A 24,800-nucleotide genomic window follows, 5' to 3' on the forward strand; every position below is an offset into this window, starting at 1 on the left:
AATGGTTGCTCACATTTATCAGCAAATGGTCCAACTATTAACCAAAATCTCGACATTAAAATCACAAACTGGCAAGCTGACTTATTCACATACTAACCCAATCTTTATTTTATTTTTTCCTTTTTTTTTTTGAATAACAAAAGACTTAGTCTATAGCCCTTAGAGCCTTTTGACGCGAACTCCAACATTTGATAGATGGAGGAGCCCGGTTACTCAGCTCTAATTGCTACGGGACCACGCACTCATAGTAACTACTACCTTTTGACGCGAGAATCGACACTTTAGGTGAAGATCCCCGGTTACTCAGTAGTAACAACTAGTGGAGTACAGTCACCTCTTATTTACGATAACATACCACAATAACTAGAAAATATCACAAAGATAACAGCAGCCAGCCTCAAATTTCCAAACATGGAGAACTAAAATTAATAATTGGACCAATTCACATGAAAAATGCCCACAATCATTCCCTATGCCTAGAGAAGTTAACCAAAAATTGGAAAAGTTAAGCAATCATTGACATACACCAAAGAGATGTTCCTGAACTCAACCACATCAACTTGATACCCTTTTATTAATAACACTTGGCAATAGCAGAATTAGAGACAACAATCCAGTATCAAACTTGGTATTCATATGAAGACTGACCACTAGAAAAAGAAAAGAAAAGAAAACAAACGAAAAAGGAGATAAATATCAAACTAAAACAAAGGAAAAACCTCTAGAAACTAAAAACAAAAAATACTAGCACCCCAACTGATCCCCCCACACCTAATTCACACATTGCCCTCAATGTGATAAATAAACAATAATAGTAAGCAAAAGAGCAACGGTACTTCCCTGAAATCACGGGGACCATGGCGGGGCCACAGCAGTGAGTGAGGCGGGGAATGGTTGAGTTGGGTTGGAGTAGGCTAAGGTCAAGAGATTCTGGACCTAGAAGAGAACATTGATCTCACTATTGCCGCTAACAAGTAACCCAATCAATAGAAACAAAATTGCCAACATATAGAGGAACAAGTAAATGCAGATCAGTAGAAATCCATATCCTCTAATGAAGTCAACAATCAACCCAATAAGCACAGGTATCTCCCAATTCAAAAGGGTAGTGCATAATAAATGGCTCACCAAATTAGCAATTTAAATCCCTGAGCAATTTAAACCCAACAAGTCAATCAGTACCAGAAAACCACTCCAAACAATGTAACAGTTAAACTCCACAGGCAAAGGACGTCCAACCAATTTCACTCAAGCAAACTAGGAGCAATGCGACTGATTAAACAAAGCAACGAATTTCAGCAAATGGACTCATAGCCACCCAAAATCCCAACAAATGCCCTAAAGATTTAGCAATTGAAATCAATAGGTAAAATACTCCAGCAAGTCAATTAGACGCCACCAACAGCAATAAGCAATGGAAGTGGCACAGTAGCCTTCCAATTCAACAAACAAATGAAGAAAATACCCAACCAAAGGCATTTCAAGGGACGCAAGACAGAAATCAGCAAAGTAGAACTCAAGTGATACCAAAAATAACCTCGACAAAGCAGTGAATTCAACCAATTTGAATACGTAGAATACGGTCAGAAATGCCTCCCAAAGATCAACAGAGAGCGACAAAAATTGCCCACCCAAAATCTGTCCAAATGGTTCCAATTGGATAAGAAATTACACAACTCAACCAACCGAAATTAGCAAATGAGCCAAGAAACCGTCAAAACCAGCAATAGTAGTTCAAATTTTGGACTACAACTAAATCAAAATGTTTGGCAGTTTTCGATCAAGTAGCCCACCAACTAGAACCAAGTGGCAACAAATGTAGTTATAATACCCCAACCAGTACCACTGGTGCATCCCACAGATAATGAAGCAACATAAACGGCCACCCCAATCAAGAAAATGGAAACTTCAGGCACCTAAGGACTAGGCGAAAGTCTCAACAAAGCAGCTATTACAAACAATAAGCAGTGGTGGTCCGAATATTAGTCAATGCAGAAATCATGCAACTCAAAATCTCGGCAAGTGCTCCAATGAGCTTAGCAATTGAAATCACAAAACCGAATACTCCCCAAACAAGGTACTTAGAGTCAACCAATGGCAATACTAATTCAACAAACCAACCCAGAAAATTACTCAACTAAGGGTGCAATAGGGGTCTCCGAACACAGCTCCAAACACCAACAATTGAACAAATAGAAACTAAACAGCCCAAAAATCAATTAAGTAGATAAACACATAAAAACTTCACTCAAAAACTAATTAAACATGGAAACAATGAAATTTTCCCCAAATTACTTCAGATTCCACCCCAAAATTGGACAAATAGTGTCAACCAACCACAGATGATATCACAGCACTCAAATCAACCATAAAAATGTCTGGCCTCAGCTAACAATTCAAAAATCTGTCCTCAGCTAATTAGAACTAATAATCTGGCCTCAGCTAATTAGTGACAGTAAATGAGAGAGAGATATCACCGGAGAAAAATTTTTCAGCTCATTTGACAGGTTGAGGAGGGACGCGCGTGGCCTGCGATGGTGGTCTTTGAGATCGCGCGCAATGACTGCTGGAGCTCGCGCGCTTGGCTGCTGGAGATGCGCGCGCCTGGCGTCGTGCTGCTGCTGTGCGGTGGGGAGTGGCGCGCGAGCTGGTGGACTGTGCGGGGGATGCGCGGCTGGAGCTCTGGCTGAGCTCGCACGGGCGCTGGGCTGCGTCGCGCGCAGGGGCGAGGTCGTTCGAGGCTGGGCGAGGTCGCGCGAGACTGGTGGCGTGCGGCGCTGCAAGTGGCGGCGCGCAGCTGGGCAGCAGGCGTGGTGGGCGGCGCTGCAAGTGGCGGCGCGGAGGGCGGCGCTCCGGGCTGAAACTTGGTGGACAGCGGCGGGCAAGGAGAAAAGAAGAAAGAAGAAGAAGAAGAAAAAGAAAGAAAAGGAAGAAGTAGGTCTACGGAAGTTTTTTTTTTTTTTTTAATAATAAGGGCAATTTAGTCTTTTCGCCGCCTTTTTTTTTTTTTTTTTTTTTTGCTTGAACGTGACCACCTGGCGTGGGCACGCTCAACTGCTATGAAACCCGCAGAACCTGAACGAAAATTTCTTTCCCTCAGGCGTGACCATCTGGCGTGGGCACGTCTAACTACTATGGAGGTCGCAGAACCTGAGCGAAAAGTTCTTTCCTTCAGGCGTGACCGCCTGGCGTGGGCACGCCTAACTGCTAATTCCCCTGCCACCAAACATCAAACCATTACTTGACACTAACACTTAACTAAAACTTCAAAAATGCATGAAAACTGAAACAAATAGTTTTGGGTTGCCTCCCAAGTAGCGCCTTTCTTTAATGTCTTTGGCTAGACATGCTATGCTTTGCTCATGGAGGATAAAATCTTGTGGCTCGTTTCAGTGTTTCATCTTCTATGTGATCCTGATAGCCCTCGTAAATAGAGTAATTCTTGAGCACACGAGCTACGGTCTTCCATGAACCAGTAGATTGCGCCGAACAACCAAGTAATGACCTTAAATCTTCATTCACTCCTCCATCACAAGCACCTACTGGTTTGAGATATTTTGCCATCGTGACTCTTAACTTGTTCCTGTCATGAAACAAAAAATTTTCTGGTATAATAAAATCAATCTCACTAACAGAAATTAAAGAATAAGAGTCAGGAAAATATTGATCAAGAAATGGAGGAGATGTCACCGCATTTGGAGATTGTTCACTGGATTCATTCACTTGAACCATTTGATGTTGGGGTCTCAATTCTTGCGCTTCAACTTTCTTTTCAACTGCATCTTTAGATTCTTCTTCTTGAGACCCTTGCAATACCATGTCCTTTGTCAGAATAATTGCACTCTCATCTTCCTCATGGTCGATAATAGTCGGTGAGGACAATTCTTCATAAACTGGAGAAATCAATTCGCTCGTTTTAAATGCCCATTCAAGCCTTGCTTCTTTCATCTCTTCACTCATTTTTTGTACCTCCTGTTGAATTTGATATATGTTAGTAGCTATTAATTCAACCATTTCTTCAAGAGACATACCTGACATGGATGACGGTTCTTGAGACTCTAGCTGTTGAAAATCTAGTGGCCCTGTTGTATAATTATAACTGGAGTTATCCCACCATCCTTGATCATACCCGTTTGGATTAGGGTTATATCACGTTTGAGACCATGGTGAAAAATCTCCATAATTATTGAGTGGGACACTCAGATTATCTTGATATTCGGGGCACATACTGGTTGAATGATCCCTGGCATAACAAATTTTACAGGTTGCAGCAGCCATTCTTTCTCTAATAGAGTTTACTGCCTCTTTATATGCAAACTTAGCAAAAAAACTAGTCTCATCGCCTTCCCCGGAAACAAAATCCAGTCTATCACCAAAATACGGAGTGTTAGAAGCCATAAACTATATAATAATAAAAAAAATAAGAGAAAAATAAATAAACAAAAATAAAAACAAGATGAACTCAAAAAGAAACAAATTAATCTGGCACCAGTCCCCGGCAACGGCGCCAAAAATTGGCAGGCGTCAAACCTGTGCAATAATAAATACCTGCTTAAATAAAATACAAATTCTGTATATAGCGGTAAGCAGGGTCGAATCCACAGGGACTGGGGATAATTTAATTTCTTTTCAAGTTCCAGATATGGGGGGTTTTTGAAAATGATAGTAACTAAATTACTTGGAATAAATTAAAATAAAATAAAATAACTACAACTCAAATAACTAATTATCACAATAAAAATAATAATGGACGAACTCTAGCCAAGAGACAACTTCGGAGATGGTTCACTTAATTCGATCACAGATGCAAGGATTATTCCAGTTACTATCTGATAAATTAGTTATAGTTGTCATACACGCGATAAACAACCAACTCTTCCTCAATTTGTCGATAGCCAAGGTACGACCGTTGACTATTTCTCTAATCAGGAAATAACCCTAGGTACGACCATAGAAGTTCAATTCCCTAATTGCATGAATAATTAGAAGAGCCTAATTCTAACCAATCAACATGCTACGAGGGTCTCTTTAAGTTAGCCTGTCTATCTCCCTGACACAAACCCAATCATGCCAGTTGCCACCAGTTTAGAATAATTAAACAATTACGGATTTAACTACCCTAATTGGCTTCAGGTTATTGAATTAATCTAGAATCCGGGCCCTGGATAATCGAATAATAAAACAACCATATGAACATAAAGCAGAAGATAGACAAATACCAGTGAATAATGAAAATAAATAAAAACTAATTCGATCTCACAAATTTAGTAGAACCAAATCCTTCGTTGTTCTTGACTAGACAAACTTAGCCACGCCTCACGAGAAAATCTTCAAGTAATTCCACTGAGGTCCAGGCCATCAAAAAAACCAAGAAAGAAAAGAAAACTAAACTAGGCTAAAAAGCTCTAAACTAAAACTATTGATTGATTGATAAAAGTTCTCTGTACGTTTCCCCCTTTTTAAAGCCAAAAGGAAGTCTAATGCTATCTCTAGTGGTCCCCACACCAAATTCAAAGTCTTGTACGTTTCTTTTCCTAGAGTCCAGATGACTCATGCTTCTTATCCGTGGTCCCCGCACATGTGGACAAAGCCTCCCAAGTACTTGTTGTTCCAAGTCTCTCTACGTTGCTTTCTTTGAAAAGTCCAAATGACTAAATGCCTTGCACTAGCTTGTGGTCCCCACCAACTCAAGGACCTAAAGGTTGAAGCCCTTAGAAGTCTGCATTTTTCCATACAAGTCCCTCCTTTTTGGTAATTTTCTGCTTCACTCCTGAAATTGATTCCAAATACCAAATATGAGTAAATATCAGCAATTAACACAATATTTGTCAGGGATAGAAGGGGAAATCAATAATAAATTTACTAACAAATTATACCCTATCATCTTGTCGTTTTAGTTATCATTGCGTTAAGCTTGAAGGAGAATTGTACCGAGTCCTGGCGAGAATTGGGCAGCCGTCCCGCCGATACCCTTTGGTTCACATTAGGGAGAAGTGGGGGCGTCACACTATAAGAGCAAAATTAAGTAGTTTCTACTCAAAATAAAGCTCAAAATAACGTGGTTATCTAGCAACTTATGCATTTAAATGTACTATGATTTATACCCTATCAAATTCTCCCGCACTTAGTCTGTGCTTGTTCTCAAGTACAAGAATAAAACGAATTAAATACAAATAATGGCTATATTCAAGGTTATCATTACTAAAGCAACCATTCTATGCAAGTGTCGAAGTACTAATAGTAAAAACTAAAGAGACACTTCTTCGGTTAGCTTTTAACACCATCGACCCTTTCAAGTCCAGCTAACTAAATTAGGAATAAAAATATTTAACAAGCATTTCCTTGCAAATGGCCCAAGTATTAAGCAAAATATTAAACTTTTAGCCACATGGATCCACATGCCAATCTTATTATCCACATATTTTTGTTTCTTTCTTTTCATATTTTTCTCTTTATTTTTCTTCAAATTCTCCCACACTTAAGCTTTTTCACATTTTAACAAAGGGAATACACTTAATTATTAGCCGTTTAAGCCTTTTGATGCGAATTCCAACATCTCCCAAATGGAAGAGCCTGGTTACTTAGCTTCCACCGCTAAAGAATCACATACTCATAACAATCATCACTTTTTGATGTAAAAGCCAACACTTTTAGGCGAAAATTCCCGGTTATTGGGCAACGACAACCAACGGAGTGCAGCCAAATTAATAAAACAAGCATTTAAATACAAATAAGAACACAAAAATCTGCTTCATATCCCAATAATATGGAGAACAAAGATTAATAATTAGGCCAAATTCAGAAGAAAAATGCTAGAAAAATATTTACAATACCTAGAAAAATTAGCCAAAAATTGAAAAGGTCTCAAACTTTCAAATATTCACCAAAGAAGTACTCTAAAGCAACACCATGTAACACTTAATAATTCATACACATATCACTTTAACAATAATAATACTCAAAATATAAGCCATTGCCTATCAGGGAATCAATAATAAAACTTTGAAAAATTTTAGCCCAAAATTTTAAAAATTTCACTTCACCCATTTATTCCTTCCCCCACATTTAAGACAACATTATCCTCAATGTTGGGGATAAAATAAAGAAATAATAACAAGAAAAGAAATGAAAGTGAAACTTCCCTGATAACGAATGGAGTGCCAAAGACCAAATGGGGTGAGAGAAATTACTAATTACCATCCAATAGTCAAGCTCAGGAAGCATCCTACCAACCTATGAAAAGACAAGAAAACACTACAAATAAGAGTTAAATACACCACCAAATAACTCAAACTAGAAAGCAATAAAATTTTAAGGAAATAAACACCGCCATTAATGTTAAACAAAAGAAAAATATTAAATAAAATTAAAAAGAAAATCGGGTTGCCTCCCGAGAAGCGATAAGTTTAACTTCTTCAGCCAGATAGGGTCACATATGATTGTGGTGGATAAAATGGTTCGGATGATTTCACAGTTTCCTTAGCATGTGCTTGCAATTTTGCATAATTTTTTCGCATCTCCATTGCACTTTCAAACGATTGAAGAAGAATATGTACGATAATTTTGCAAGGGGATGACCTCTACATCCTGCTCTAATACATATTTTTCACTATACAAATCGTTAGAAGTAGTAATATAGGAACAAAACTCCTCGTACGAAGGCTATTTTAAGAGTTCAAAGACATTAAATTTTTCTTTCTCTTTACCAATACTTAAAATCAATTTTCCTTCAAGTAAGTCTATATTAGCCTCTTCCATAGCTAAAACCTCTCTACCGAGGATAATTGGCATACAAATATCCTCCTCCATGTCAAGAACAAGAAGATCAGTAGGAAAATAAAATTTACCAACTTTAACTAATAGATCGTCAACAATACCAATAGGATAACACACTGAACGATCAGCCAGTTGTAGAATCACTTGAATAGGCCCCAAATTGGCAAACTTTAATTTCCTGAAAAATGATAGAGATATCAAATTAACACTATATCCATGGTCACACAAACATTTATCAACAATAATATGTTCAAATTGACAAGGTACATTAAAACTCTCTGGATCTTTCATCTTGATAGGAAAACCATTTTGTAGCATTGCACTGCATTCCTCAGTAAGAGACACCTCTACAAAGTCTTCTAACTTCTTTTTATTAGACACTATTTCTTTCAAGAACTTTACACAAGCAGGTATATTAGCAAGAATTTAAAAAAAAAAAACATGTTCACTTGAAGTTTCTTGAGCAACTCCACAAACTTTTGATATTGCTCGTCAATTGCCTTTTTCTTAAGCCTTCGGAGAAAAGGGATGGGCGGCACATAAGCTTTCACCTCAAGCACCTTCATACGTTGATTATCTTCCCCTTGATTTTTTCACATGAACCATTCCCCGAATCCCCAGTTTCTTCACTTTTAATAGCAATTCCGCTCCTCCTATGCTTTGCACTTGGTTTAGTCTTGGATTTAATGACAAGATCATCCAATACTTTGCCTGAACGAAGAGTCACAGCCATAGTAGTTTCTTTTGGGTTCACCTCAGTGCTACTAGGCAATTTCCCTGGTGCCCTTTTAGTTACTACCTTTACTAGTTGACCAACTTGCCTTTTAAGATTTTGAATGGAGGCTTGTTGAGATTGAGCAAGTTTGTCAAACTGGTCCATCTTTTGGTCCACCTTTTGCATGTATTGTAGCATCATTTCTTCAAGGTTGGACTTTTTCTCCTACGCAGGTTGAAAAGGATATTGAGAAAGTTGCTGCAAATTTTGAAACCCAAGTGGTCCCATAGGTCTAATCCATAGATCCTTTCATGAAAAGTTAGGATGGTTTTTCCATCCTTCATATATGTGGTGGAAAAAGGATCATTCCTTGGCTGCAACTTCTGCCCCCCATGAAATTAACATCTTCTACCATGGAGAGAGGATCTCTATTATAGTAACTAGCACCAGAATACCTATACATGTGAGATTAAGCACATGATTCTTGAGATTGAGCTACCCGTTTTAAGAGTTATTGCATTTGATGACTCAATTCAACTACCTGCCCAAATCCCATGGCACATTCACTTCATGCACTCCTACTCTCTTATCCCGAATTGGTTTTTGTTAAGAATTGCTAGTTAACAATTCATAGAGACTAACAAATTCCTCCAAGGTTTTGTCACCAATATACCTTCCTGCTGCAATATCCACCATATTCAGGGTTATTAAGGTCAACCCATCATAGAAAAATTACACTTGCAACGCCAATGAATAGTGGTGGTGAGGACATTGAGAAAGTAGTAGCTTACAACGCTCCCATGCTTCATGTATTAGCTCTCCTTCCATCTGAGAAAATATGCAAATCTTGTTCCTTAAATCGATGGTCTTCTAAGAAGAGCAGTACTTGGTCATAAAGATGTTATTAACATCTTCCCATGTCCTCAAAGATCCTTCAAGGAGATGAAGTAACCAAGACTTTGCACGATCGTTGAAAAAATAAGAGAAGCACCTTATTCGTAAGTCATCTTTTGAAACTCCACTAACAAAGAAACAACTCTAAATATGCCCATAGAATTTAATTTCTTGATTGCATTAAAAACTAGAAAAGCCCTATTCTAATCAATAAACACACTACCAGGGTTTATTTAAATTAGATCATATATTTCCCTAATATGAAACCAATCACGCTAGTCGCCACTAATTTAAGAGAATTAAACAATTACGGATTTAACTAATACTAGATTGTTAGGTTGAATTAAATATCAAACCCTTGATATTCAAATAACAAAACAAGTATGCGAAATTAAATCAGAAAACATGCGAATACTAACGAATAAAAGAAACAGATAAAATAATTAGATCTGATAGTAGTAGAGAACAAAATTCTTGGTTAACCCTTGACTAGAATAAGAAATTAGCCACTCATCGTTGGGAGGCAATCCGCACAATTTCATTGAAGGAAATCGCATACGCGCCTGACAAAAGAAAAAAACTAAAGAAAATACGAAAAGCAAAGCGCTCCGTTGTTCTTGCTTGCTGCTAAGACTAGTAGTATCCCCTCTCTTGGGACCACGGACGAACTTTTAAAGTCAAGAAAAGCAAAGTCCCTTCTCCTCACGTTACTACTTTTCCAAATAAGTACTACTACTACTACTAGTACTTCTAATTTCCTATGAAAGAAATATTCCCTAAATTGATAAAAGATAAATCAAATCGTTTTCCAATACAATTTGGAAATATGCCTTTTTAGGTTTTCAACTTGAATTGGGAAACTACCATGCGTAAATCCCAACTTCTCCGGACTTGCAGGCTAGCTTTAGGCACGACTACATGAAAAAAAGCTAAGAATCGTCATTAATCCGTTTTTTGACTCTTGTCTTGCCATATTCCTGAAATTAGCACTAATTGTCAAATATAAGTATAATCCATCAATTATTACAATAATTTGGCCAAAATCAAAGAAAAATATACATAAATTTAATAGTAATTATGTACCCAATCAACGAGTAAGGGATGAGAGGGAGGTCCTTGAGCAAGGGATGACAAGTTAACCTTTGATTGTTTAACTAGAGGGAGGTCTAGTTCACTGCAAATTCGAATAAATCAAACTAATGACTAGTTATTCTTTTGGGTAATTTATGCCCGTGGTTCAAAAAAAAATATGCCGGTGCCCAAAAACTTTGTCTCTATTATCCCCAAGCCCCCGGAACTAAGAAAAAATCTTGCCTCTATGCCTTTTATTATGTCTGAACTGAGGACTTCCATTTTCTCAGTTCGTACTAGTGAACACTACCAGAAAATAGTGTAAACGTGGCACCAAAAAAGTGCTGTAAATATGGGGGAATAATTTCTTTGGCTTGGATGTTTTGAGTTATAGAGTTCTAACCATTCGAATGTATTTTGGAGTATTGAAGTTGATAAACTGAAAATGATGTGGTCTCAATATGAATCAGCAGTGAAGTACGGGCGCGTATAAAAATTTGTCAATTTGTAATGCCTTTTTTTATTTTAATTAACCACATAAAAATGATACATCCATACAAAAGCGTCACAACAATTATAACATATATTAAAAGTGCCGCCAAACCAATGGCCGCCCTAAACCACTGTAGATTATTAAAAAAATCTATGGAGATAAGATAATTGAGAGAGTGTCCCATGCATCGAAATTGACCTGATAATAAAGATTAATATTATCATTTTTTAATATTATTTGAGTGGAATCTTATAAGTCGGAGAGATCACGTCGTGTATGTAATCTGGTGAGGGACACCATTGGAATAAAAAAAATTACGGAGCACTAAGACAAATAATTAGGTTACAACTTGACAAATCTTTTTCATAAACTATGATACAAAGCTTGAATAATAGAAAGCTTGAATACTTATCTTCACCTACTGCAATATTTACTTGCTTGTTTAGAATGTGCATTTGGACGAAATCTAATCCAATCCTTTCACACTCCCCATTTTCTTAGTATTTCATTAGTAGTTGTTTTCTCCTTTGGTGCAAGTAAATTGACAACACTGAAAATTTAAAGACTTGCGTTGCCCTTTGTCCTTCAATTGGCATTTTTCTAGTAATTTAGGTACCGTTTTTAGAAGTGATTGGAATGAGTGGAGTGGCACATTAACGTTCAGTATAGCTTAGCTTTTTGTGTGTTTTAACACTCTTGGCTCTTCAAATACCAGCATTGGCTACCCCTTATTGTTAATTGATCAGGCTAAATTGAGCTACGGGAAGTGCGTATAAGGAAAGAGGCTGCCTAAAACCATGGAATGCGCTTCAAATATCAGGCTTCCGGTCATAAATTTAACGGAGGAAATCCTAAGATCCGGAAAAGATTCTTGGACTGAAGCGCGAAACATTGTCACACGGGCATTTGAAGAGTATGGCTGTTTCATAGCTGTTCATGATAAGTATCCTTCAGAGGTTAGTGATTCCATGTTCTCTGAGCTGCAAGATTTGTTTAACCTCCCGTTGGAGATTAAAGTCCGAAACACTTCTCAAACTCCCCTCATTGGTTATGCTCGGCCAAGACCCAACGTGCACCTCTACGAAAGCCTGAGCATTGAAGATGCAACAAATCTTGAAGCAGTCGAGAAGTTCGCAAATCAGATGTCGCCCTCCAAAAATAACCATTTCTGGTAAACTTGTTTCCATTAATATGTAATTCTTCTTATAGTTTATTGCTACTATGCATTATTCATATCCTAAATGCTTACCTTTTTTTTTTAATATTTTTTTTTTTTTTTGAATATGCCCTCCCACGACTAGCGAACTGTTTCATTGCTATGCAAATCAAGTAGCAGAATTAGATAAAATGGTGAGCAAATTTGTGTTTGAAAGCTATGGTGTGGAGAAGTACCACGAATCTCATGTGGGATCAGTGACTTATACTGTTAGACTCATAAGGTACAGGGTACCCGAACAGAATGAGGTGAATGTCGGCGTTGCTCCTCATACTGACAAGAACTTCATAACCATACTTCAACAGAATGAAGCTGATGGTTTAGAAGTTCAGTTGAAGAATGGAAGCTGGATTCCTATTGATTTTCCTCCTTCCTCCGTAGTAGTCATGGCTGGAGATGTATTCTCGGTGAGATATTTTCTTTTTTGTCATTAAATGTGCAAGCCTGGATCATATTAAACTTGATTAGTTACAACATTGCAATCCTCTAAAAATCCATGTTTTAAAATTCCATTTTCCTTTTCAAATCATTTCCCTTTGTCATGAATATACCGGGACAATTTTTATGTGTTTTCACCTGGAACAAAAATGAAAACAAATATGCAGAAGAAAGATTAGACAATAACAATATATTAATACTCAAGTGTGGAGGGTTGAGACACGGATATTTCTGTTTTTCTTTAAAGTGATTCAAGCCTCTATAAAAGTGATTCAAGCCTCTATAAAAGAATCAACTCTAGTGCAGCAGGTTTTCTAACTTGTCATTTCCAAGATACACCATTTCAGCCATACTTACTAACACTCTCTTTAGACTACACAACTAGGAGAGTATACCTTTATAAATGCCTTATTTTTTTCTTGTCTAACTATGATATAGAAAATAATGAATTTAGACACAAAAGACATAAACTGTTGTAGGAGAATTTTTCTATCTCAACTATGCATATATATATATATATATATATAGGTGAAGAAAAGTTAGATAAACATAAACTATATTCCTAATAAAATACTAAGTAAATGCTGAAATTATTGGCCATTCAAAACATATTCAATTTTATATTGTAGGTTACAAAAAACTTATTGTAATTGAAAAATCATAATTTCACATTCTTTGGTCAATACCCATTCAATCCAAATTTGAATTGTAAGTTACAATACCTCGAAGTAATTGAAAAGTCATAATTTCATATAATAAATCTTCAGGAAAAATCATTCAAACACCTATAAATTTCAGAAAATTTCAATAATTTAATTGAGAATTTAATTATTTTATTAAAATACTACAACATTATGTAAAAAGCAAAAAACAAAGTTAAAAAACTTTGGTTCAATTAGAAAACTTGATTCAATAATGGCTTCGCCATACATTATCTAAGTTGGATGTGTTATGGTCAAATTAAAACGAAAAGGAAAAAGGCCTCACAGATGTTACTACCTTAATCATCTAGAATATTGGCATGGCATTTGTGCCATAACTTTCGGTATTTTTTTTTGTAAATGCTGACTTGTATAGTGGATATTAATACATTGATTGTATACATTTTTGAAATGCAGGCGTGGAGCAACGGTAGAGTGCATTCCCCATTTCATAGAGTAACTATGAAGGGAAAAGAAAGGCATTCGATTGCACAGTTCGCCTATTGCAAGAAATTGGTAGAGACACCAACAGAGCTGGTTGATGATGAACACCCCTTATTATATGAGCCATTGGACAATTTTGGTTATCTCCGATTCTTGAGCACAGATGATAATTGGAATACTCCGAATCCACTGAAGGCCTATTGTGGCGTCTAAAACACCAGACGCATCGATTTTTATGGATGAAAAGCTTTTTCTTCTTTTAAGTCGATGTTTATTCTTCTCCCCTATTGTGCCCACTTTTTCTTGAAAATGTTAGGGGAGTAGCTTTCTCCAGGATTAATCTATGAAATAGTAGTGTTTATTTTAGTGTGCTATCTGTTTTGTACCTAGAAGAAATAAATAAGGGAAAAGAAAGAAATTGGAGGGATACAAATAAATAAAATTTGGCAAGTAATCTACTGTTCAATCAAAAGGATTTGGAGGTTGAGGCATCTGATGAGATATTTTCTTTCTTTCCATTTCAATCTCTTTTTTTTTTTTTTGTCGAAACGTTAGCTTTATATATATAGCCAATAATTTACAGTAATTGGACAAAGGTCCAACCAAAAGGACAATCTCAGTTGGACATAGTTCAGCATAAATTATCTAAACTGACAAATACAACTTAATCACGTGATACACATATTAATCACTAAGCAAGATTACTGTACTCGGGGGCCCTCAAAATATCTGCTGATTTGGTGGCCTTTTGTTAAAAGCCAATTGTGATGAGACTTTTCTGCCCACGGTAGCAGCAGCAATGCCAGGAGGTCAACTGTGTTCTGTGGGGATGCACAAAGACAAACAGCAAAATGATGCACTGAGCACCGGAGAAAGCCGGTTTTGAGTGGATGAAATAATGCAATACACTTTAAAATTATAATAAAAACCCTCTTAAAAATGTGTTCATCGTCTAATGGGAAAGAACTTAGCAGCATGAAAATACCAGCGGTGGCTAGGCCTTACTGTTAATTTGGTGGTCAAGCTAAATTGATCCCCCGGGAAGTGCATACAGGGAAAGAGGCTAAATTGAGGTCGGACCCTCGTCCTGCAGCTCTTCTCCGCTGACATACTAATAACTTTTTGTTGTCCACAGTCTTATCTTTATTTTATTGGCTGCCGACAGTTTATCTTCTTTCTCATTGGTCTGATTGAATTCTCCTTATCTTCTTGGAATCTGTCTTTTGTATTATCCGAGACACCTTTTGAATTATACTCCATTTCATTAGGTCTTGTGCAAATGGTCCATCAAACGGAAACGGTGCTGCTGTGTCTGCGCCCTTTTGTCTTGTTTTGAGAAAGTTTACGTACTGCTGAACCATCTCCGGATCCTTCAACGTGCTCTTGAAAAAATCATTTACAGTACCAAATTTTGTAGATATATTTATTTAGCTGTTGGAAGATTCTTTTTTTTTTTTTTACTTGCTATTGAAAGATTCTTTGAAAGGTCCTTTTGAAACCTCTTTAATATGTCATTTTAACTTTTCTCCGGTTTGAAGAAATTTTAGGGATAATTTCACTCAACTCTCCTGAAATTTTAATAATTACGCAGACCTTCCTTGATCCAATCAAATGACTAAAATGTCCTCCATATAATATTTAATTCATAAAAAAACATTTAAAGTCAAAAAATACTTCTTATTATTCTATTTGTCATTTCCTAACCTCAAAGAACAATTTCCATCAATTTCCTCGAGTCATATGCTCTAAAGTCTAAATCCACATTTCACGCCCTCAACGGGAGCAAACGAGATCGTATTCTCAATACACTAAGCATCGAGCTACGCTGCAAATTCCGTCTAGTTCAATTTCTTCACGGCCCTACACAAGTTTTAGCCGTATGCTATAAATCCACATCCTACACCCTTGATGGGAGCAGATGAGATCGTAGTCTTCTCAATACACTAAAAATGCATCGAGCTAGCGCTGCAAAATCCGTCCAGTTCAATTTCATGGATAACCCAAAGTTGCAAAAACTTCCTGTCATCAATTCCATGGTAAAGGGTTTCATGTGAATTTATACTACTTGAAAGATCGATTGTGTTAGTAATTGAACCAAATTAGCCTGCATGTATTAAACGTGCAAAGTGTTTAAAGTCAAATTTCACCTCACGGAAAGTGTCTTTGTAAATTTAAGGGCCAAGAGTCTACTTGTCATACGATGGGAGCAAATGCTCATAATAGGAAAAGAAAATGCTTACAATTGGCTTTGAATCTGTTTCGAATTACAGTTTGTTCTCCCACTGAATTGTGAAACAATTCTTAGCATCATGGCTGTTATACCAGTTTGGTGAAAAAAATAAATAAATGAAAAGAATCAACTATGGAGCATTTCTAACATCATTATTAAGTTGCAAATTGACTTTATTTGGCCCACAACATTTTTTACCTATCATTTGAGTAACTTATATTTAGAAGTATTTGCTTAGAGAGATTTTTTGGGTTGCCCCAACTGAAAAATATTTTTAGCTCATTGTCTAAAACAAGGTGAATATTTTTGGGTTGGGAGCAAAATTAAATAAATTGAAGAAACATTAAAAATGCAAGGTGAAAAACCGTTCTTATTATAATAAACAAAACAGTTGCACACCACAAGAAAGAGGAAAAATAAAACAAGAATAAGTATGCGATCGCATGTGACGTGAACATGTATATCAATGACCTCATTGTAGTAACGACAATTGTTCTCTAGTAGAAGAACTTTTATAACCAGCAGCTCTTGGGCTGGTGGCCACCACCAAACCCTTAAGGCTTTGGTGGGATGGGAGGCAAGGGTTCAAACCTTTATAACCAGCAGCTCTTGGGTTGGTGGCCACTACCAAGCGCTTAAGGCTTTGGTGGGGTGGGAGGCAAGGGTTCAAACCTTGCCTCCCCCACAAAAAATGCCACTCTTGTGGCTCTATTTCAAATCCAGACGGGTGCACTATGCGTAGTGTACCCGTCTAGTCCGGTGGTGGTTCTGTCCCCATCGGTCTCTATAGGTTCAGTTGAACCTCTCCATAGATAGAGTAGGAGTAGGAATAGGAGTAGAGATGACAATCGAAAAAAAAAAAAAGAACTTTTATATTTGTTTTTTAAAATAATTTTGATATAGTTATTCTTTTTGTCCTCTATATGTTTTAATTAATCGATATTTTTTGTCCTCTAGAAAGCGCCCTTATTTTTAAAACAAAAATCCAGATAATCAAGCTTTTTTTTTTTTTTTTTTTTTTGCAGGCATGGAGCAACAGCAGAATACAACCTTGTTTTCATCGAGTTTTAACGAACGCGAATGCAAAAAGATTGTCATTGGGGTTGTTCTCTTTCAATAGTGGGGTCATACACATCCTCAGGAGTTGATTGATGATGAACATCCACAGCGCTTTAAGTCATTTGATAGCCTGGAATTGCTCGATTTCTTTCTCGAAGAAATGCGAATGGGCCTGCCAACTGATTCTACCACCAAGAAATATTGTGTTCTTTGACTTTTGAAATCTCTCTCAAAATCTCTCACACACACACACATACACACACATAAGGTGGCTATTGCAATTGTTAAACATAATTACCCTTTCCAATTTGTGGAACACATTGGAATTAGAGAATTGCATTTATTTTTAAATCCTTCTGTGAAAAGCATTTCGCGAAATACAGCTAAATCTGATGTGTTAAAGATTTATAGAAGAGAAAAAGAAAAGGTCAAAAAAGAGCTTGAACTTGTACACGGGCGAATTTGTTTGACATCTGATCTATGGTCTTCTATTACTAGTGATGGATACATGTCACTTACAGTACATTATGTTGATCAGAATTGGAATTTACAGAAGAGAATAGTTGTGTTTCGTCATGTACCCCCTCCTCATAATGGTCCAAATTTATCCGAGAAGCTGATTAATTTTCTAAAAGAATGGGGTATTGATAAAAAAATTTTCACCATCACTCTAGATAATGCAAAATACAATGATAGAGTGACTAGATTATTGCAAAATTATTTTTTATTTAATGGTTCTTCTATTTGTGGAAGTGAATTTCTTCATGTTCGTTGTGGTGCACATGTGTTGAATTTAATTGTAAAGGCTGGACTGGATGTGATTGATGACGCAATTTATAAAATTAGAGAAAGTGTAAAGTATGTGAAAGGATCTGAAAGTAGGGTCATAAAGTTTGCCGAATTGGTGAAACAACTGTCATTGGAGACAAATAAGAAATTGCGACAGGATATAGTAACTAGATGGAATTCTACCTATCTGATGCTTGAGAGGGCCTTACTTTTTAGACATGCATTTTCTCGACTTCAAGATGTAGATGATGACTACAAGTTGTGTCCTTTAGAAGAGGAATGGCAGAGGGTCGAAAAGATTGCAGAGTTTTTGAGGCCTTTCTATGATATGACACTTTTGTTCTCGGGAAGTAAATACCCCACAGCTAACTTATACTTTCCCAATGTTTGGAAGATTCAATGTCTCTTAAACAAAGAGGCCAATAGTCCAGATTTTTTTATTAGTGAGATGGCTTCTAATATGAAGACCAAATTTCAAAAGTATTGGGACTGCTATAGTGTTATCTTATCATTTGCCATTATCCTGGATCCTCGTTACAAACTCCAGTTTGTGGAATATTGTTTTTTTGTGTTGGATCCTCAATCACGGGATGAAAAGGTTCTTAGTATTAAACAAAAGTTGTTTCGTTTGTTCGAAGAATACTCTAAGACCAACACTGGTATTACTGCTGCACCAATGGAGAGTACTTTTAATGGTGATAATGGACAAACTAGAGATCTCATGGATGTGAGTAAAATTGATTCTTATGTTTTTGTATTTTGTTTCAATTTATATAACCTTAAACGTTCAATATTTATGATATTTGTAGGGTTTTGATGTGTACCAATCTCAACAAGAGGCAAGTGGTAACAAATCTGAGTTGGAGTTGTATCTTGAGGAGCGACTAGTCGATCGTAAGCAACAACCAGATTTGAATGTTTTGACTTATTGGAAGGAGAGTAGAATTAGATATCCTGAACTTTCACTTATGGCTCGAGATATCTTAAGTATTCCTATTACCACTGTCGCGTCTGAGTCTGCTTTTAGTCATGGTGGGAGAATTCTTGGAAAATTTCGAACTTCTATGTTGCCGGATAATGTGGAGGCACTACTGTGTTCTCGAGATTGGTTGTATAATAGTGAAGGTAAATTAGATATTTTGTTGCATTGACTGTGAATTTTCAGTAGCTTAGGATCTCTTTAATTATTTTCTGCATTGGTTGATTAAATCTGCTAAATTTTAGAGTGTCTTGATAAAGATTTTGAAGTTGAACAAGAAGACGAGGAGCAAGATCTTGGAATTGATATTAGTAGATTAAGTGCTGAACAAGATGCATCTTCAAATGTTGATACTTAGTAAGTATGTCATGTGAACTCGATATTTTAGAATACTTGTTATTGCTTTCTACTGTTATTTTAGTTAGAGTTGTGATTTGTGCTCCTGGTGTATAATGGGTATGGTCATGGAATGTCATGATTTTTCAAGCTTCACTTTTGTTGTCGTAGAATACTTCTTTGTCTTGCCACCAGGTTTGGGTATTATCACTAGTGATTCACTACAAAAGCTGATTCAGAGTGCATGTCTTTTTCCGAGCAATATGTCAGCTTTATTGGCATTTTTTACCTCTGTGATGTTGATTCTTTGACCTGCCAAAAGCATTATTAGTGAAACATGATACAATGATCTAAGATTGGTATTAACAACTAATTTGACTTTCGTAATAGCATGATCTTTGGCTCCACTATGAACTGCTGACTGCGAAGTCTTAAGAATGTGCTACCCTCTGTGGAATAATATCCATGTATTTATTTAGAATGTGGTTGTCTTTAGTGTGTCCAATTCTTCCGTTGCTTCTACTTATTTGTTGGTTGCTAATACTTGCCATCTTATTTTTGCTGCAGATGTTCCAGTATATGTCCATTTGTTATATCACTGGGTTTGAATGCTGCCCAAGTTCCATAAAGCAAATTAGTTTCAGCTTTGAATTCTAGCATTTTTGGGGTGTTCAGTAGTTATTTATCTTTCCTCAATGAGTTGTTGAAGGATTAGAATGTGCTTTATTGGTGACTAGTTGATGGTTGTGTTGTCATTGGACCTGTTCTAATGTTGCGTTAATTTTTTGAAGAATTTTCAAATGAATTGGATAGTGATATTTGAACTAATTGGTTGAGAATTGTATCTCTCTTATCAAGTTTCAATTTAATTAAGGAGTGATTGGATCTTGTTTAATATTGGTATAACATTTTTTCATGCTATATTCAATTTGGACCAAAATTGTTTTAGTGTGTGAAAATGTGTTTATGTGTGTGAAAAAAAAAATTTATATGCAAAAATATATTTAAGAGAATTTATGTATCAAAATCTATTAATTAATATATTGGGTCATATTTGGGTCATGGGTTTGAGATGACCCAATATGACCCAACCCAAAAGTAACCCAATTTAAAGTTGGGCGGGTTGGGTATAACCCATTTAAATAAAAACCCAATATCAACCCGCCCAAAACCGCCCAACCCGCCCAATTGCCAGGTCTAGGGTAGCCAAATCAACTAGCTCCAATGCCAGCCCTGCGATGCATGCTTTAACTAATCCGACCCGATCTTTGACCCATCTGGGTCTTCATCTTATAGTCCTTTATCCTGTGCATCGCAGGAGTACTTCCCTGGGCACAAACCAAAATTGCAACGCTGACCCGTGTACGTATGAAGCGCCGTAGGGAGATACCTCTAGTACTATGGGAGAATTCGCCACCGAAACGGTGTCGTTTGGAAGTTCGGGTTCGGTTGACAAAGTAGCCATTCGGTGTGGTCCAATGGTGATCCAAATCCTCCTCCATGTGTGGTCCAATGTCCTGGGATTGCCCAAGTGTTTCGGCTTTCAGAACTGAAGGATACCACCAATGGTTTCAAGGAGTTCAATGAGCTTGGTAGGGGGAACAATGGATTTGTCTACGAAGCTGTTCTTGCTGATGAACTTCCTAAATTGTCCCTTGAATAACGTTCCTTCTTGAACTTAACGCCTAAATCTAACGGAATGGCTTTGAATCTTAATTTTATACATTTCAGTGACCAAAACCAGACTTTTAATAGTTTAGTGATCAAAACTCGACGATTGCATAAATTTAGTGGCCATCCGGATAATTTGCTCTTTTAAGAATAGTAATCCTATCGCTTGTACTCTTGTTAAGTTTGTTGCATCTACACCTGGTTGAGCTACTCTCCTTTCAAAAGATTTTTTCTGGTTAGCTTGTAACAATAATGGCAAACTAGAAATGATATCTTAGCTTGCTCATATCATGTGTAAATGTGCTGCATTTTTTAGACGTACTGGCTACATATAATTTGAATAGTTAAATAGATGTTAGGTAAAAATTTTGCTACTTGTACTTTTCTTTCGTGGCCTTGTTTGGATTGGGATTTTCTATCAGACAATTTTTATATTTTTTATTTTTCGTAAATAAATTTTTCAATCATTTTTTTATTTCACATACATCAAATCACTATAATATTTTTTTTTATAAAAAAATTTTAAAAATAGCAATCCAAACAGATATAGCTTTCAAAAGAACATAGGTTTTAAAAGAAAGAAATTTTGGATGATGTTTAAGCAAATCACTTCAGTGCTATGTGAGAAGCGTATGGTCAGAGTCTTCTATGTTGTCTTTTAAAAGTCAAACACCTTCTGAAATGGATTTGTAGTTAGGCGCTGTGAGAGAACTTCAGAGACTCTATGACCAGCTGGTTGAAAATGCTGATGCTTGCCAGCTTGATCGATACGCGGCCTACTCACTAGTGTGTGTATGTATGTGTGTGTGTGTGAGATTTTGAGAGAGATTTTAAAAGTCAAAGACCACAATATTTCTTGGTGGTAGAATCAGTTGGCAGGCCCATTCGCATTTCTTCGAGAAAGAAATCGAGCAATCCCAGGCTATCAAATGACTTAAAGCGCTGTGGATGTTCATCATCAATCAACTCCTGAGGATGTGTATGACCCCACTATTGAAAGAGAACAACCCCAATGACAATCTTTTTGCATTCGCGTTCGTTAAAACTCGATGAAAACAAGGTTGTATTCTGCTGTTGCTCCATGCCTGCAAAAAAAAAAAAAAAAAAAAAAAAGCTTGGTTATCCAGATTTTTGTTTTTGCAAATAAGGGCGCTTTCTAGAGGACAAAAAATATCGATTAATTAAAACATATAGAGGACAAAAAGAATAACTATATCAAAATTATTTTAGAAAACAAATATAAAAGTTCTTCTTTTTTTTTTTTTTTCGATTGTCATCTCTACTCCTACTCCTACTCCTACTCTATCTACTGGGGAGGTTCAACTGAGCCTATGGAGACTGATGGGGACAGAACCACCACCGGATCAGACGGGTGCACTACCCACAAGAGTGGAAACCTTGCCTCCCACCCCACCAAAGCCTTAAGTGCTTGGTGGTGGCCACCAGCCCAAGAGCTGCTGGTTATAAAAGTTCTTCTACTAGAGAACAATTGTCGTTACTACAATGAGGTCATTGATATACATGTTCACGTCACATGCGATCGCATACTTATTCTTGTTTTATTTTTCCTCTTTCTTGTGGTGTGCAACTGTTTTGTTTATTATAATAAGAACGGTTTTTCACCTTGCATTTTTAATGTTTCTTCAATTTATTTAATTTTGCTCCCAACCCAAAAATATTCACCTTGTTTTAGACAATGAGCTAAAAATATTTTTCAGTTGGGGCAACCCAAAAAATCTCTCTAAGCAAATACTTCTAAATATAAGTTACTCAAATGATAGGTAAAAAATGTTGTGGGCCAAATAAAGTCAATTTGCAACTTAATAATGATGTTAGAAATGCTCCATAGTTGATTCTTTTCATTTATTTATTTTTTTCACCAAACTGGTATAACAGCCATGATGCTAAGAATTGTTTCACAATTCAGTGGGAGAACAAACTGTAATTCGAAACAGATTCAAAGCCAATTGTAAGCATTTTCTTTTCCTATTATGAGCATTTGCTCCCATCGTATGACAAGTAGACTCTTGGCCCTTAAATTTACAAAGACACTTTCCGTGAGGTGAAATTTGACTTTAAACACTTTGCACGTTTAATACATGCAGGCTAATTTGGTTCAATTACTAACACAATCGATCTTTCAAGTAGTATAAATTCACATGAAACCCTTTACCATGGAATTGATGACAGGAAGTTTTTGCAACTTTGGGTTATCCATGAAATTGAACTGGACGGATTTTGCAGCGCTAGCTCGATGCATTTTTAGTGTATTGAGAAGACTACGATCTCATCTGCTCCCATCAAGGGTGTAGGATGTGGATTTATAGCATACGGCTAAAACTTGTGTAGGGCCGTGAAGAAATTGAACTAGACGGAATTTGCAGCGTAGCTCGATGCTTAGTGTATTGAGAATACGATCTCGTTTGCTCCCGTTGAGGGCGTGAAATGTGGATTTAGACTTTAGAGCATATGACTCGAGGAAATTGATGGAAATTGTTCTTTGAGGTTAGGAAATGACAAATAGAATAATAAGAAGTATTTTTTGACTTTAAATGTTTTTTTATGAATTAAATATTATATGGAGGACATTTTAGTCATTTGATTGGATCAAGGAAGGTCTGCGTAATTATTAAAATTTCAGGAGAGTTGAGTGAAATTATCCCTAAAATTTCTTCAAACCGGAGAAAAGTTAAAATGACATATTAAAGAGGTTTCAAAAGGACCTTTCAAAGAATCTTTCAATAGCAAGTAAAAAAAAAAAAAAGAATCTTCCAACAGCTAAATAAATATATCTACAAAATTTGGTACTGTAAATGATTTTTTCAAGAGCACGTTGAAGGATCCGGAGATGGTTCAGCAGTACGTAAACTTTCTCAAAACAAGACAAAAGGGCGCAGACACAGCAGCACCGTTTCCGTTTGATGGACCATTTGCACAAGACCTAATGAAATGGAGTATAATTCAAAAGGTGTCTCGGATAATACAAAAGACAGATTCCAAGAAGATAAGGAGAATTCAATCAGACCAATGAGAAAGAAGATAAACTGTCGGCAGCCAATAAAATAAAGATAAGACTGTGGACAACAAAAAGTTATTAGTATGTCAGCGGAGAAGAGCTGCAGGACGAGGGTCCGACCTCAATTTAGCCTCTTTCCCTGTATGCACTTCCCGGGGGATCAATTTAGCTTGACCACCAAATTAACAGTAAGGCCTAGCCACCGCTGGTATTTTCATGCTGCTAAGTTCTTTCCCATTAGACGATGAACACATTTTTAAGAGGGTTTTTATTATAATTTTAAAGTGTATTGCATTATTTCATCCACTCAAAACCGGCTTTCTCCGGTGCTCAGTGCATCATTTTGCTGTTTGTCTTTGTGCATCCCCACAGAACACAGTTGACCTCCTGGCATTGCTGCTGCTACCGTGGGCAGAAAAGTCTCATCACAATTGGCTTTTAACAAAAGGCCACCAAATCAGCAGATATTTTGAGGGCCCCCGAGTACAGTAATCTTGCTTAGTGATTAATATGTGTATCACGTGATTAAGTTGTATTTGTCAGTTTAGATAATTTATGCTGAACTATGTCCAACTGAGATTGTCCTTTTGGTTGGACCTTTGTCCAATTACTGTAAATTATTGGCTATATATATAAAGCTAACGTTTCGACAAAAAAAAAAAAAAGAGATTGAAATGGAAAGAAAGAAAATATCTCATCAGATGCCTCAACCTCCAAATCCTTTTGATTGAACAGTAGATTACTTGCCAAATTTTATTTATTTGTATCCCTCCAATTTCTTTCTTTTCCCTTATTTATTTCTTCTAGGTACAAAACAGATAGCACACTAAAATAAACACTACTATTTCATAGATTAATCCTGGAGAAAGCTACTCCCCTAACATTTTCAAGAAAAAGTGGGCACAATAGGGGAGAAGAATAAACATCGACTTAAAAGAAGAAAAAGCTTTTCATCCATAAAAATCGATGCGT

At 36.6% G+C, this 24,800-nt stretch overlaps 3 protein-coding genes and 1 non-coding gene across 6 annotated transcripts; 3 read left to right on the plus strand and 1 right to left on the minus strand.

Moving 5' to 3' along the window:
- Nucleotides 1-7,662: 7,662 nt before the first annotated feature.
- LOC113757005 lies at nt 7,663-9,187 on the minus strand. The gene is made up of 3 exons (XM_027300432.1): nt 9,134-9,187; nt 8,345-8,716; nt 7,663-8,172 (listed from the first exon to the last, which is right to left on the minus strand). Exons 1-3 carry the CDS (start codon nt 9,185-9,187, stop codon nt 7,663-7,665), a joined length of 936 nt encoding a protein of 311 aa, XP_027156233.1.
- Nucleotides 9,188-9,245: 58 nt separating this feature from the next.
- On the plus strand, nt 9,246-9,352 carry LOC113757006. The gene has a single exon (XR_003466175.1). It is a non-coding gene; the product is annotated as a small nucleolar RNA R71 (small nucleolar RNA).
- A 2,297-nt stretch (nt 9,353-11,649) lies between these two features.
- LOC113757004 (probable 2-oxoglutarate-dependent dioxygenase AOP1) lies at nt 11,650-14,239 on the plus strand. Its single transcript, XM_027300431.1, has 3 exons — nt 11,650-12,120; nt 12,251-12,572; nt 13,722-14,239. The coding sequence occupies exons 1-3, from the start codon at nt 11,747-11,749 to the stop codon at nt 13,959-13,961; spliced, it is 936 nt and encodes a 311-aa protein (XP_027156232.1). The 5' UTR covers nt 11,650-11,746; the 3' UTR covers nt 13,962-14,239.
- A 4,033-nt stretch (nt 14,240-18,272) lies between these two features.
- LOC113757003 (zinc finger BED domain-containing protein DAYSLEEPER-like) lies at nt 18,273-19,946 on the plus strand. Of its 3 annotated transcripts, none has more exons than XM_027300429.1 (4): nt 18,273-18,553; nt 18,636-18,951; nt 19,051-19,166; nt 19,709-19,946. In XM_027300429.1, exons 1-3 carry the CDS (start codon nt 18,275-18,277, stop codon nt 19,161-19,163), a joined length of 708 nt encoding a protein of 235 aa, XP_027156230.1. In that variant the 5' UTR covers nt 18,273-18,274; the 3' UTR covers nt 19,164-19,166; nt 19,709-19,946. The 3 variants fall into 3 exon arrangements, with proteins under 3 accessions (XP_027156230.1, XP_027156229.1, XP_027156231.1); XM_027300428.1 differs by having other exon boundaries at nt 19,051-19,162; XM_027300430.1 differs by having other exon boundaries at nt 19,066-19,162.
- Nucleotides 19,947-24,800: the final 4,854 nt, after the last annotated feature.

Source organism: Coffea eugenioides, unplaced genomic scaffold (genome assembly GCF_003713205.1).
Source record: "Coffea eugenioides isolate CCC68of unplaced genomic scaffold, Ceug_1.0 ScVebR1_2600;HRSCAF=3658, whole genome shotgun sequence".
NCBI classification, from domain to species: Eukaryota; Viridiplantae; Streptophyta; class Magnoliopsida; order Gentianales; family Rubiaceae; genus Coffea; species Coffea eugenioides.